This window comes from Hypanus sabinus, unplaced genomic scaffold (assembly GCF_030144855.1).
Source record: "Hypanus sabinus isolate sHypSab1 unplaced genomic scaffold, sHypSab1.hap1 scaffold_43, whole genome shotgun sequence".
In the NCBI taxonomy this organism is placed as follows: domain Eukaryota; kingdom Metazoa; phylum Chordata; class Chondrichthyes; order Myliobatiformes; family Dasyatidae; genus Hypanus; species Hypanus sabinus.
The window spans coordinates 1,858,649-1,871,148 of NW_026781307.1; the positions used below are offsets into that span (position 1 = coordinate 1,858,649).

Below are 12,500 nucleotides of genomic sequence, written 5' to 3' on the forward strand. Positions count from 1 at the left end.
ATTGTGGGCCCACTCCCTCAGCAGACAACGTGCCAGGTGACTGGCTGGGTGAAAGAGAAGGCTGCGCGACAGATCGAAAAGGCGAAGGGCGACAGCGGCAACAGGGGCCTCCTGAACGCAATGCACTACCTGTTCGAGTCTCAGAACCGTGAACTGGTTCAGGCCACAATGGGATCCGTGGTCAAACTTTCATTTAGTTACCTACGGCTGTCTCCGAACGACTGCGCCGTCCTGTCTCACATCATCACGTTCTGCGGCGTCATAAAGAGCCTCAACCTGCAGAATTGCCACATTCTGTGCGAAGGATTCCAGCAGCTGGGGCCAGGGTTACAGAAATGCCAGGAGCTAAGGTAACGATTGAATTGTCTGTTGCAAAATCACAGAGCACTAGATCGTAGGAACAGGCCCTCCGGCCTACCGAGTCGGCGCCGACCCTCTGTTCTGCCCAGTTTTGCCAAACCGCACCTGGGCAACCTACTGCGCGGAAGTGACGACCCAGGCCCGCCGCAACGAAAGACATGAGCAATCGATAGCCCGCGCCCAAAGAGAGAGAGTCCACTGCGCGTAGGAAATCCAATCCATTCACCGCGCTATCGATCGGCGGCATGAGCACTCGCCACAATCTCGGAATCGATCTGAGATCGTACCTCCCATCCCTGTAATTACTTGAGATTTTGTTTACTGTCTTGATCAACCCAACTTGTAAAACCATCTCCTCGCGTGCCGCTGCTTCACGGTGAGTGTAAAAAGACAAAGCGAATTTAAACCGTGGAGAACAGCAAACCGGCCCTTGGTAGTAGTGCCAGCCCTGAGCCACAATCCATGGACAAGGAAGGGATGTTTTGATAAGGGAACAGAAAATGGCGGTTCAGACTGTCAGGGCCAATGTCAAGTACATCTAAGAGAACAAACGTGTCCGCTCACAACAGGAGAGACGGGATTATCAATCATTCAGTTCCAAAGCCAGCACATACTCTGACAGTCGGATGGGCGGGTGGGTGGACGTCAGCATCGGCAGAGAGGCAAAGCATCACGACCCATCCCTGGCCGCCGCCAACTCGGCACACGTCGTAAACAGGCGCTCATCCCGCGCTCTATCTTTCTCTCCATCTTTCTCCCTTTCTGTCATTCTCCCTTTCTCTCTTTCACTCTCTCCTCCTCCTTCACTCTCTCCCCTCTTTCTCTTTCTGTCCATCTCTCTCATTCTTGCCCTCGTTCCCTCTCTTTCTCTTTCTGTCTCATTCTCTCTCTCCCTCGCTCTCTCTATTTTCCCTCTCTTCCTCTCTCTTTCCCTCTCCACCTCTTTCGTCTTTCTCTTTCCCTCTGTCCGTCTCTCTTTCTCTCTCTCTCTCTCGCTGTCGTTCGCTACCTCTTTTCTCTCGTTCTCTTTCTCTCGCTCCCTCTCTCATTCTCTCAATCTCTCTCGGTCTCCCTCTCTCTATCTATCTTCCGTCTCTCTCTTTCTCCCATTCTTTCTCTCGATCCCTCTCTCTTTTTCCCTCTCTCATTCTCTCCCCCAATCTCTCTCTCTCAATCTCTCTCTCTCTCCCTCCCCATCTCTCTCTCTCTCTCTCCCTCCCCCCCTCTCCCTCTCTCTCTCTCTCCCTCTCCCTCACTCTCTCTCTCTCCCTCTCTCTCTCCCTCTCTCTCTCTCCCTCTCTCTCTCCCTCTCTCTCTCTCCCTCTCTCTCCTCCCTCTCTCCTCTCTCTCCCTCTCCTCTCTCTCCCTCTCTCTCCCTCTCTCCTCTCCTCTCCCTCTCTCTCTCTCTCTCTCTCTCTCTCTCTCTCTCTCTCTCTCTCTCCCCCCCCCCTCTCTCTCTCCCCCCCCTCTCTCTCTAAATAATCCTGGGATGCGGGCTCCACTCTTGTAAGATCCAAGCCTGAAGAGACAATAATAGAACAGGACGAGTCGTTTGGAAAGGGTTTTTTCAGCTTCAGAACATGAGGAGGAGGGGTCTGCCGCCGAAGCGGAGAGATCTCGAGGGACGCGCGCCAGACGTGGGAAATGGGTTTGTCGTAGGTGTATGCTCTAGTCAGTTTCTGTGCCGTCTGTCTCTGCGACCCCATTTCGAGGCCTCGCGTGTTGTATTTTAGAGAATGAGTCTCACTGGGTGAATCAGTGGGAGGTAGAGGGCCTGGGCAGTCTGCTCACTGAGAAGAGGAGACTGAGTTCATTCTGTGTGCCAGAGCTTGCAAACAGCGGAAATGACACGCGGCCCGGGATCTGAGTGATAACAGCCTCTCACTTCTTCCCTCCAGGCTGGCGGAGCGTCCGCTGGAAAATTCGCAGATGAAGCAGCTCAGCGCGGCCCTGAAGAAGCCGGGTTGCAAAATGCAGAAAATGCGGTGAGCACCGGGTATTGGAGTTGGGGTGGGGAAACTGAAGTGTAAAACGCTCGTTGTGCCCTCGACGGCCACTTTATTAGGTACCGCTTGTAAGTTAATAAAGTAGCCGCGGAGGATGTCCTCGTGGTCTTCTGCTGCCATCCACTTCATTATTTTACGTCTTGTGCGTCCGGAGATGCTCATTCTTTCAACGCGTGGTAATTTGAGCTGCGGTCACCTTCCTGTCAATTTGAACGGCCGTTCGTTTCTGATCTATGTCCTTAACCTCTTCTGATGATGGGTCGTACCAACAACTGAACCTCTTGAGCATGTCTGCGTGCTTTCGTGTACCGAGTTGCTGCTAAGTAATTGCCTGTGAATGGGCATTTGCAATCAGCAGCAGCTACAGGTGCGCCAACTAGTGGCCACTGCGTGTAAGTGCAACGTGTCATTCTCATACCAGGCGCTGTGTTTCGTCCGAAGTCGTTGACTGAACAATAATGCCTGGTTTAGAGAGTATGCATTATGATCAGAGATTAAGGGAGCTAGGGCTTTACCTGTTGGAGAGAAGGAGGATGAGAGGAGACATGATAGAGGTATACAAGATATTAAGAATTATAGACAGAGTGGAGAGCCAGCGCCTCTTCCCCAGGGCACCACTGCTCAGTACAAGAGGACATGGCTTTAAGGTAAGGGGAGGGAAGTTCAAGGGGGATATCAGAGGAAGGTTTTTCACTCAGAGAGTGGTTGGTGTGTGGAATGCACTGCCTGAGTCAGTGGTGGAGGCAGATACACGAGTGAAGTTTAAGAGACTACTGGACAGGTATCTGGAGGAATTTAAGGTGGAGGGGTTATATGGGAGGCAGGATTGAAGTGTCGGCACAGCATTGTGGGCCGAAGGGTCTGTACTGCGCTGTACTATTCTATAAGCACACTTTGGGAACTAACACTGAGTTTTTTTTTCCCGTTGTTTTCTTTGTGCGCCCTCTCACACCCTGCTTCTCGTTCACGGATTTTCTTCCCCCCCCCCCCCCCAGGCTGGATAGCAACAGTTTGACGGCGTCCTCCTCCGAGGACCTGGTCACCGTCGTCAGCACCATCCGCTCACTGACCGAGCTGGAGCTGGGTTACAATAAGCTGGGAGACGCCGGGGTGAGGAGGCTTCTGAGAGCGACCCTCAGTCACCCGAAATGCAAAATACAGAAACTGGGGTAAGTGCAAGGTCGTGACTAACTGTGCCTTAGATAACTGGGTGCCAGAGACAGGAGAGATTCTGCAGATGCTGGAGAATCCAGAGCAACACAGACAAAATGCCGGAGGAACTCAGCAGGTCAGGCAGCATCTGTGGAAAGGAAGAAACAGCAAAACAGGGGACAACAGATTAGAAAAGAGGGGAGGAAGGGGGATAGATAAAAGGTGATAGGTGAAGCCTGGTGGGCAGAAGAGGCAAAGAGACGGAGAGGAAGGAATCTGAGAGGAGAGAACAGTGGTCATGGGTGAAGGCGAAGGAGAAGGGAAGTGATAGTCAGGTAAGAAGAGGTTAAGGGCCAGAGTGCGGACTAGAAGAAGAGGGGAGAGGGAGGAAGGATCTTCTTAACGCAGGAGAAATCGTTATTATATTCACTGAACCATACAACGCAGCAACTGCCCGCCTGGCCCTGTCGTCCACGCTGAATACTTGCCCAGACACTCAACACCCCTTTGGGACTGCACCATAGAGTCTCATCCGCCAGGTTCGGGAACAGTTATTACCCGACAGCCATCAGGCCCCGGAACAGGCGTGGATAACGTCACGTGGACAAGCTCACCTCCCAGGGGTCTGCACCTCCCGTTCTCAGTCCAAGTTATTCTCTTCATTTGCAAAATCTGTCTTCTTTTGTTCGTCAGTCTCTGTTTATGTAGAACTTGTCAGAAATTATCTTGTATTTATTTATCTTACAATGAATCTCGAGTACCATATGGACACTTGGTAATAACTTACTACGCGATCTTTGGTAATGACTTTATTTTCACTTTGACGCCATCCCGGGTCGAACAGCATCTGTGCAAGGATAATGAATTGTCGGCGTTTGGGGATCAGGATTGACTCCATGGCCACTCGGCCCATCCAGTCTTCTCCGCCATTCCATCACCGCTGATTTTCTCATACCACTCCAACCCATTCTCCCCACCTCTCTCTATAACCTCTGGCGCCCTTACTAACCAGGAATCTATCAACCTCTGCGTTAAACATAACCAAGGACTTGGCCTGCACCGCCATCTGCGGCCAGGAGCCCCACAGAACCATCACGCTATGGCTCCTCGCTGCTCTTCTGAGGGGACCTGCTTGGTGTTCCGAGGCTGTGCGCTCTGGTCCTGGACGCGCTCGCTATAGGAGACATTCTCCCCACGCCCGCTCTGTCTCGGCCTTTCAGTATTCCACAGTTTTCCATGAGATCCCCGCTCCTCCGTCTGAACTCCAGCGCGGGCAGGCACAGAACCTTCAGACGCACTCAGATCCCCGCCTGACCCGCAGAGTTCCTCCGGTGTCTGTCGTCTGCTGTGCCTCTCGGTCTGGCGCGGTTCGTGTTCGCAGTAAAGGAGAGGGAGGCTCGGGAAAGCGATGGAAAGATATAGTAGGGGTGATTGATAAGGATTCGCAGCCTAGGGCAGGAGATGAGTTACACAGCTCTCGTTACATGCCCATGCAGGTCAACTCTTTGAGTGACAATGCGGAAAGTTTGAAGTCAATAACCCATCAGTTAATAACTCATCGGGGTGACTGATAAATTCGTAACCTTAAGGTAGAAGGGGATGAGTTATTAACTCTAAACTTCCTGCATAATCATTCAGAGAGTTGAACTGTACGTGCATGTAACGAGAGCTGTATAACTCATCTCCTTCTACCGTAGGCCACGAACTTATCAATCACCCCTGCTGTGGACACTTTCTGGGGGTCCAAGATCTGTATGCTCCACGACCGCTGGACTAAGTGTGTAAATGTAGGAGGGGACTACGTTAAAAATAAATTTACTAGGCTTTCTAAAACTGACTCCTTCTACTTTAGGACACGGACTTACCAACCACCCCTCGTATAGTGCGTATTCAGAGTTTGTTGGCCTGCAGCCATTTGGTAGCACGATCAAGAGATATGCACTCGGTCGCCATTTTATGAAGTGTCTCCTGCACTGAATGAAGTGGTCACTGAGTCTATGTCCATGGTCTTCTGCTGCTGTAGCTCACCCACCTCAAGGTTCAATGTGTTGTGCATCCAGACATGCTCTTCCGCCCACCACTGTGGTAACGCGCGGTTATTTGAGTTACTTTCGCCTTCCTGTTATCTTACCTTGAACCGTACCAGCCATTCTCCTCTGACCTCCCTCATTCGCATGTCGTTTTCACCCGAGAGGCTCTGTGTGTGTGTGTGTGTGTGTGTGTGTGTGTGTGTGTGTGTGTGTGTGTGTGTGTGTGTGTGTGTGTGTGTGTGTGTGTGTGTGTGTGTGTGTTTGTGTGTGTGTGTGTGTGTGTGTGAATGTGTGAGTGTGTGTGTGAGTGTGTGCGTCTGTCTGTGTGTGTGTGTATGTGAGTGTGTGTGTGTGTGTGTGAATGTGAGTGTGTGTGTGAATGTGAGTGTGTGTGTGAGTGAGTGAGTGAGTGAGTGTGTGTGTGTGAGAGGGTGTGTGTGTGTCTGCGTGTGTATGTGAATGTGTGTGTGTCTCTGTGTGAATGTGAGTGTGTGTGTGTCTGTGTGTATGTGAGTGTGTGTGTGTGTGTGTGAATGTGAGTGTGTGTGTGAGTGAGTGTGTGTGTGTGACAGTGTGTGTGTGAGTGAGTGAGTGAGTGAGTGTGTGTGTGTGAGAGGGTGTGTGTGTGTCTGCGTGTGTATGTGAATGTGTGTGTGTCTCTGTGTGAATGTGAGTGTGTGTGTGTCTGTGTGTATGTGAGTGTGTGTGTGTGTGTGAATGTGAGTGTGTGTGTGAGTGAGTGTGTGTGTGTGACAGTGTGTGTGTGTCTGCGTGTGTATGTGAATGTGTGTGTGTCTCTGTGTGTGTGAATGTGAGTGTGTGTGTGTGTGTCTGTGTGTGAGTGTGTGTGTGAATGTCTGTGTGAGTGAGTGAGTCTGTGTGTGAGTGTGTATGTGAGTGTGTGTGTCTGTGTGTGTGAATGTGAGTGTGTGTGTGTCAGTGTGTGTGTGAGTGAGTGAATGTCTGTGTGAGTGAGTGAGTCTGTGTGTGAGTGTGTGTGTCTGTGTGTATGTGAGTGTGTGTGTCTGTGTGTGTGAATGTGAGTGTGTGTGTGTCAGTGTGTGTGTGAGTGAGTGAGTGTGTGTGTGAGTGAGTGAGTGAGTGTGTGTGTCGGTGTGTGTGTGAATATGAGTGTGTGTGTGTATGAGTGTCTGTCTGTGTGTGAGTGTGTGTGTGTGTGTGTGAGTGTGTGTGTGAGTGCGTGTGTCGGTGTGTGTGTGTCTATGTGAATGTGAGTGTGTGTGTGACAGTGTGTGTATGTCTGCGTGTGTATGTGAGTGTGTGTGTGAATGTGAGTGTGTGTGTGTGACAGTGTGTGTGTGTCTGCGTGTGTGTGTGAATGTGAGTGCGTGCGTGTGTGTGTGTGTGTGTGTGTGTGTGTGTGTGTGAGTGCGTGTGTGTGTGAATGTGAGTGTGTGTGTGTGTGTGCGCGAGCGCGAGCCTCTGTTTCGATTTGTTTTTTTTTCGTGGATATTCCAAGGGATCAGCATTTTCCGGTATTCCCCCCACTCCCCACTCCATCCTGTCGGGCATTGATAGTCATTGGATGGTCAAAGACGCTTGGATCACTTTTCCTCCCGATTCTGATGTATCTGAACATGGCTGGTGATTGGCTGATTAGATATTTGCATTAACGGGCAGTTGTCCAGGTGCAGCAAATAAACTGGCGACTACGTGAATATTGGAAAGCCGAGGGAATCAGGAACATCACAAAATGCCGGAATACGACGTGACGGAGATCACGGTGGAGATACGACAGCTGGGAGGGGCGAAATAACAAACTCCTTTCCCTACCTTGTGCATTCGACGCTATTGTGCACAATAACACTCACTTCTCGCTTGTTCCTCCTCCGCCCAACCACCCTCCTCCAGGTTAAGTTTCAATTGCCTCACGCCTGCTTGTGCCAAGGATATCGCCTCTGCTCTCAGTACCAACCGCTCGCTGAAGACTCTGAACCTGGGATCCAATGAACTGAGAGATTCGGGGATTAAACTGGTAGCTGAGGCTCTGAGGAGGCCGAACTGCAAGATACAGACACTGGGGTAAGCACCAGACCGGCTGACCTTTTGATTCAACGGTCTCCTACCGGTCAGCCAAAGCATGCTCTGATCCTGGGATATTCGCTTTCTATTCTGTTCATTAGAAATGTGAGTTCAGATGTGTGTTTAGCAGTAGCCTGTTCGTCACAAGCCAGATGTGTACTTGGCCAGAATGTAGATCGGGAAAGCGGGATTCGGGTCGGAGGGTGGGAGGTTTTCATAAACTGGGAGTACTTCCTCAAATACAACTTCAGAGGCCTTGTGTGAAATGAAATTATGGCGGCCTCTATCTCGATCCCAGGTTTGTAACACGGCCAGAATGTAGATGTGGGAAAGAAGATTCAGGGCGGAGGGTGGGATTGTCCAGAAAGTGGGACTATTTCCTCAAATATAACTGCAGGGGCCATGTGTGAAATGAAATTCTGGCGGACTTTAACTCCTTCCCTGATGTGTACACGGCCAGAATCGAGCAGTGAACATAGGACATAAATCTTAGATTGTAGACCATAGAGCATAGAACACAGAACATAGACCATAGAGCATAGAACACAGACCACAGAGCATAGACCATAGAACACAGAACATAGACCACAGAGCATAGAACACAAAACATAGACCATAGAGCATAGAACACAAAACATAGACCATAGAGCATAGACCACAGAGCATAGAACACAAAACATAGACCACAGAGCATAGAACACAGAACATAGACCATAGAGTATAGAACACAGAACATAGACCATAGAGCATAGACCATAGAGCATAGAACACAGAACATAGACCATAGAGCATAGAACACAGAACATAGACCATAGAGCATAGAACACAGAACATAGACCATAGAGCATTGAACACAGAACATAAACCACAGAGCATAGAACACAGAACATAGACCACAGAGCATAGAACACAAAACATAAAGCATAGAACATAGAACACAGAACATAGACCATAGAGCATAGAACACAGAACATAGACCATAGAGCATAGAACACAGAACATAGACCGTACAGCATAGAACACAGAACATAGACCACAGAGCATAGAACACAAAACATAAACCATAGAGCATAGAACACAGAACATAGACCATAGAGCATAGAACACAGAACATAGACCATAGAGCATAGAACACAGAACATAGACCGTAGAGCATAGAACACAGAACATAGACCGTAGAGCATAGAACACAGAACATAGACCGTAGAGCATAGAACACAGAACATAGACCACAGAGCATAGAACACAAAACATAAACCATAGAGCATAGAACACAGAACATAGACCACAGAGCATAGAACACAGAACATAGACCATAGAGCATAGACCGTAGAGCACAGAACACAGAACGTAGACCATAGAGCATAGAACAGAAAACGTAGAACGTAGGCTATTGAACATAAAACATAAAACGTAGAACGTAGACCATAGAGCACAGAACACAGAACGTAGACCATAGAGCATAGAACACAGAACGTAGACCACAGAGCATAGAACACAAAACGTAGACCATTAGAATTCAGAACATGGAGCATAGAACACAGAACAGTACAAGCCATTTGGCTGAAGTTGCTGTTCCGGCCTTTTAAACTGCTCTGAAATCAACCTAACTCTTCTCTCTGACCCAGCTCTCCATTTTTCTATCATTCATTTGCCTATCCATGAGTTTCTGAAATAACTCTGTAACCATCCCCCCACCCCTACCGGTCTCCCATGCGAACTTGTCCGTTCTGCTATCAGCCACGGGACTCAGAGGCGAGAGGACAACCTTTCATACATAACATGTCTACAATCAAACTGATTTGCGGTTCAACCAAACAGGAACGTCGTGATAATCCGATTAAAGAAACTTCGATGTCCGGTCGTGAAGAAATAACAGATTGTACACACATAGACATAAAGAATTTCAGCTTCATCGAACAGTTAATAGGAACAATAAAAGAAAAACATAAATTAAACGGCCCATTACAGTTAAACCTGTCCAAATGTGCACATGAAGTTGGAGCTCATCCTGAAGATGTCGTTTTACTCACGCACTGGACGCTCTTTCTCACTGCATCCTCAGCCATCTTCCGTCCTGTCCTTTGCGCAGTTCCTGACCAAACAAAAAAGACAATTGTCCCCGTCAGTGTCCGTCCCAAGTCTCTCTCCGCCCAGCTCTGATCTAGAACCTTCTCCCAATTCCACTATCCTGATTGGCTGACACAACATTCCTAAGTTAAACGTCATAGCCCCTGACCTTTAGCCGAAGCCAAACATTCTACCAGCAGGACTCACAGCTTTTTCAGAAGTTGCTACAATTAATTGTCTACAGCCTAACAGTAGAAATCCTAACCAGGGTATTACAGCTCTAATGCACCTCCCTCTGCTACCACTTACCATTTTCTATGTTAAATGAAAACAGGACCACTCCAGTCACCTTACAATTATGACCCCATCATGTTAAGCATTTCCGCCCTTGGGAAAACAATCCCTGGCTATCGGCTGGAGGTCTCCCTTAGCATCCTGTACATTTCCATCAAGTCAACTCTCACCCTCCATCTCTCCAGAGAGAAGAGCTCCTCATGGGCATATTCCCCAAACGCAGGTACTCTGCACCCCTCTCTGATGCTTTCACATCCTTCCTATAATGAGGAGACCAGAACAAATCACAGTGCTCCAAGTGAGGTCTACCCGCTGCTCTGGAACAGTCCTCCGACCCTGGTCGGCTGGTACGGGTACAGTGTGGGAAACGCAGACCAAAATATTTAGCCCCGATATTTCAATAAATTATCCACCATATCTGTGACAAATCCCCAGGGCGCCATTGCAGCACAAGATCATTGGGTTTTGCAATACCTCAACGGGCCATTCGTCCAACTCCTCCTTTCAGACCTGTCTGCCTAAAATAGTGCCAGTTGCCTCCGTTTTGCCCATTTTCGTCTCAACTTCCCTATCGGTACACCTCTTCAAATACTTCCCTCTCACCTGAAATCAATCACCTCTAATTATAGGCCCCTCCGCACTGCAGAAAGCCACCCGGACTCTCAGCAACACTGGTGATTGTCTAAACTTCCAGATGGTCTCCTCTTACTTTCCTGCCCTCCAAAGTAACGAAATCCTCCACTGAAAGGCCACCTTCCAATCCAGGCGACGCCCTCACGAACCATTCTTCCCATCATGCTTTACCATCACTGTGGCGCCGAGAAGGAAATTGCCCACAGTACGTCAAATGCGGAGTAATCATTGATTGACTGTCTGGCTCGGGCAGTTCGGTGACTGTCAGATTATTACACAAATTATTAACGGATCCCTTCCGAGCACATAATATATACATATTTAAATAAACCATTAATTAGATAAACGAATAAATAATAGATAGACAGACAGATAAATAGATGGACAGATAGATAGCTGGGTAGCTAGATAGATAGATAGATAGATAGATAGATAGATAGATAGATAGATAGATAAATAGATAGATAGATAGATAGATAGATAGCTGGCTAGATAGATAGATAGATAGATAGATAGATAGATAGATAGATAGATAGATAGATAGATAGATAGATAGATAGATAGATAGATAGATAGATAGATAGTTAGATAGATAGATAGATAGATAGATAGATAGATAGATAGATAGATAGATAGATAGATAGATAGATAGATAGATAGATAGATAGATAGATAGATAGATAGATAGATAGATAGATAGATAGATAGATAGATAGATAGATAGATAGATAGATAGATAGATAGCTGCCAAAGCTTTTCTGTCGGGCAGCGTCTATGGGAGGACAGGAAGGGTCGAAACTTTTTATCTGGACTGGGAGATCGGATGGGAGTTCGTCAGGGCAATGAGTTGTGGTGGAAGGGGGTCCGGTAACGGCTGGCGTTCGATAGGAGGATCGAGGTGAGGATAGGTGATGACGAGGGAAAGGTAGATGGCGACAGAGGTGATAGGTAGGGGCAACACAGGACGGTGGACAGTTTAATGTCTTCGGAGAAGCAGACGGACCTTAGAACCAAATAAGGCAGGTGTGAAGAGCCGACACAACCGGAAGAGACTCCACACAATGGACAGAAGTAAAATGGGTCACGGAGATTGGGATGAGGTTGGGAGGAACTGGGTAGATCAAGAATAAAGAGGAAGGGGAGAGAGGTGGGAACGACTTACATTAAACTTCCACTCTTTCCTCCTTTATCTGCCCATCACAGTCCCGCTCCTCCTCAACAGAATCCGCCTGCTAGCTGTTTTCCTAATCCTTCCCCTCAGCCTCTTTATACTTTACTACCTCCCGATCATCATTCTGTCTGGACAAGGGGCTTCCAGCCTGGGTCCTTGCTTTATGGTATTCGTTCATGGCATAACAAAAGGTAGGAAACAACTTGTCTAGACACAAAATCCATTGTTCACATCCCCCTACTCTTCCCCGCTAAACAACCCACCCCACACACACACACACACACACACACACACACACACACACACACACACACAACACACACACACTCACACACACACATACAAACACACACACACACCACACACACACACACTCAAACACTCACACACACACGCACACACACAAACACACACACACACACTCACACACATACAAGCACAGACACAGACACACACACACACCCACCACACACAGACACCGACCACACACACACACCACACACACACACAAACACATACACCCACCACACACACACACACACCACACACACACAAACACACAAACACACACACTCACACACACACATCACACACACACACATACAAACACACACACACATACTCACACACACACGCACGCACGCACACACACAAACACACACACTCACACACACACATCACACACACACTCACTCACACACACACACATACAAACACACACACCCACCACACACACACACA

General features: G+C 48.4%; 1 protein-coding gene across 1 annotated transcript in view; it reads left to right on the plus strand.

The window, feature by feature from the left end:
• LOC132388873 (NACHT, LRR and PYD domains-containing protein 3-like) overlaps positions 1-12,500 on the plus strand; it is a 27,129-nt gene that overhangs the window by 1,371 nt on the left and 13,258 nt on the right. The window contains exons 1-5 of the mRNA XM_059961300.1: positions 1-350; positions 2,259-2,345; positions 3,362-3,535; positions 4,531-4,939; positions 7,458-7,591. The exon at positions 1-350 is cut by the window's left edge and continues 1,371 nt beyond it. Of these exons, the coding sequence (XP_059817283.1) occupies positions 1-350; positions 2,259-2,345; positions 3,362-3,535; positions 4,531-4,939; positions 7,458-7,591 (1,154 nt within the window). The remainder of the gene's footprint in view (positions 351-2,258; positions 2,346-3,361; positions 3,536-4,530; positions 4,940-7,457; positions 7,592-12,500) is intronic.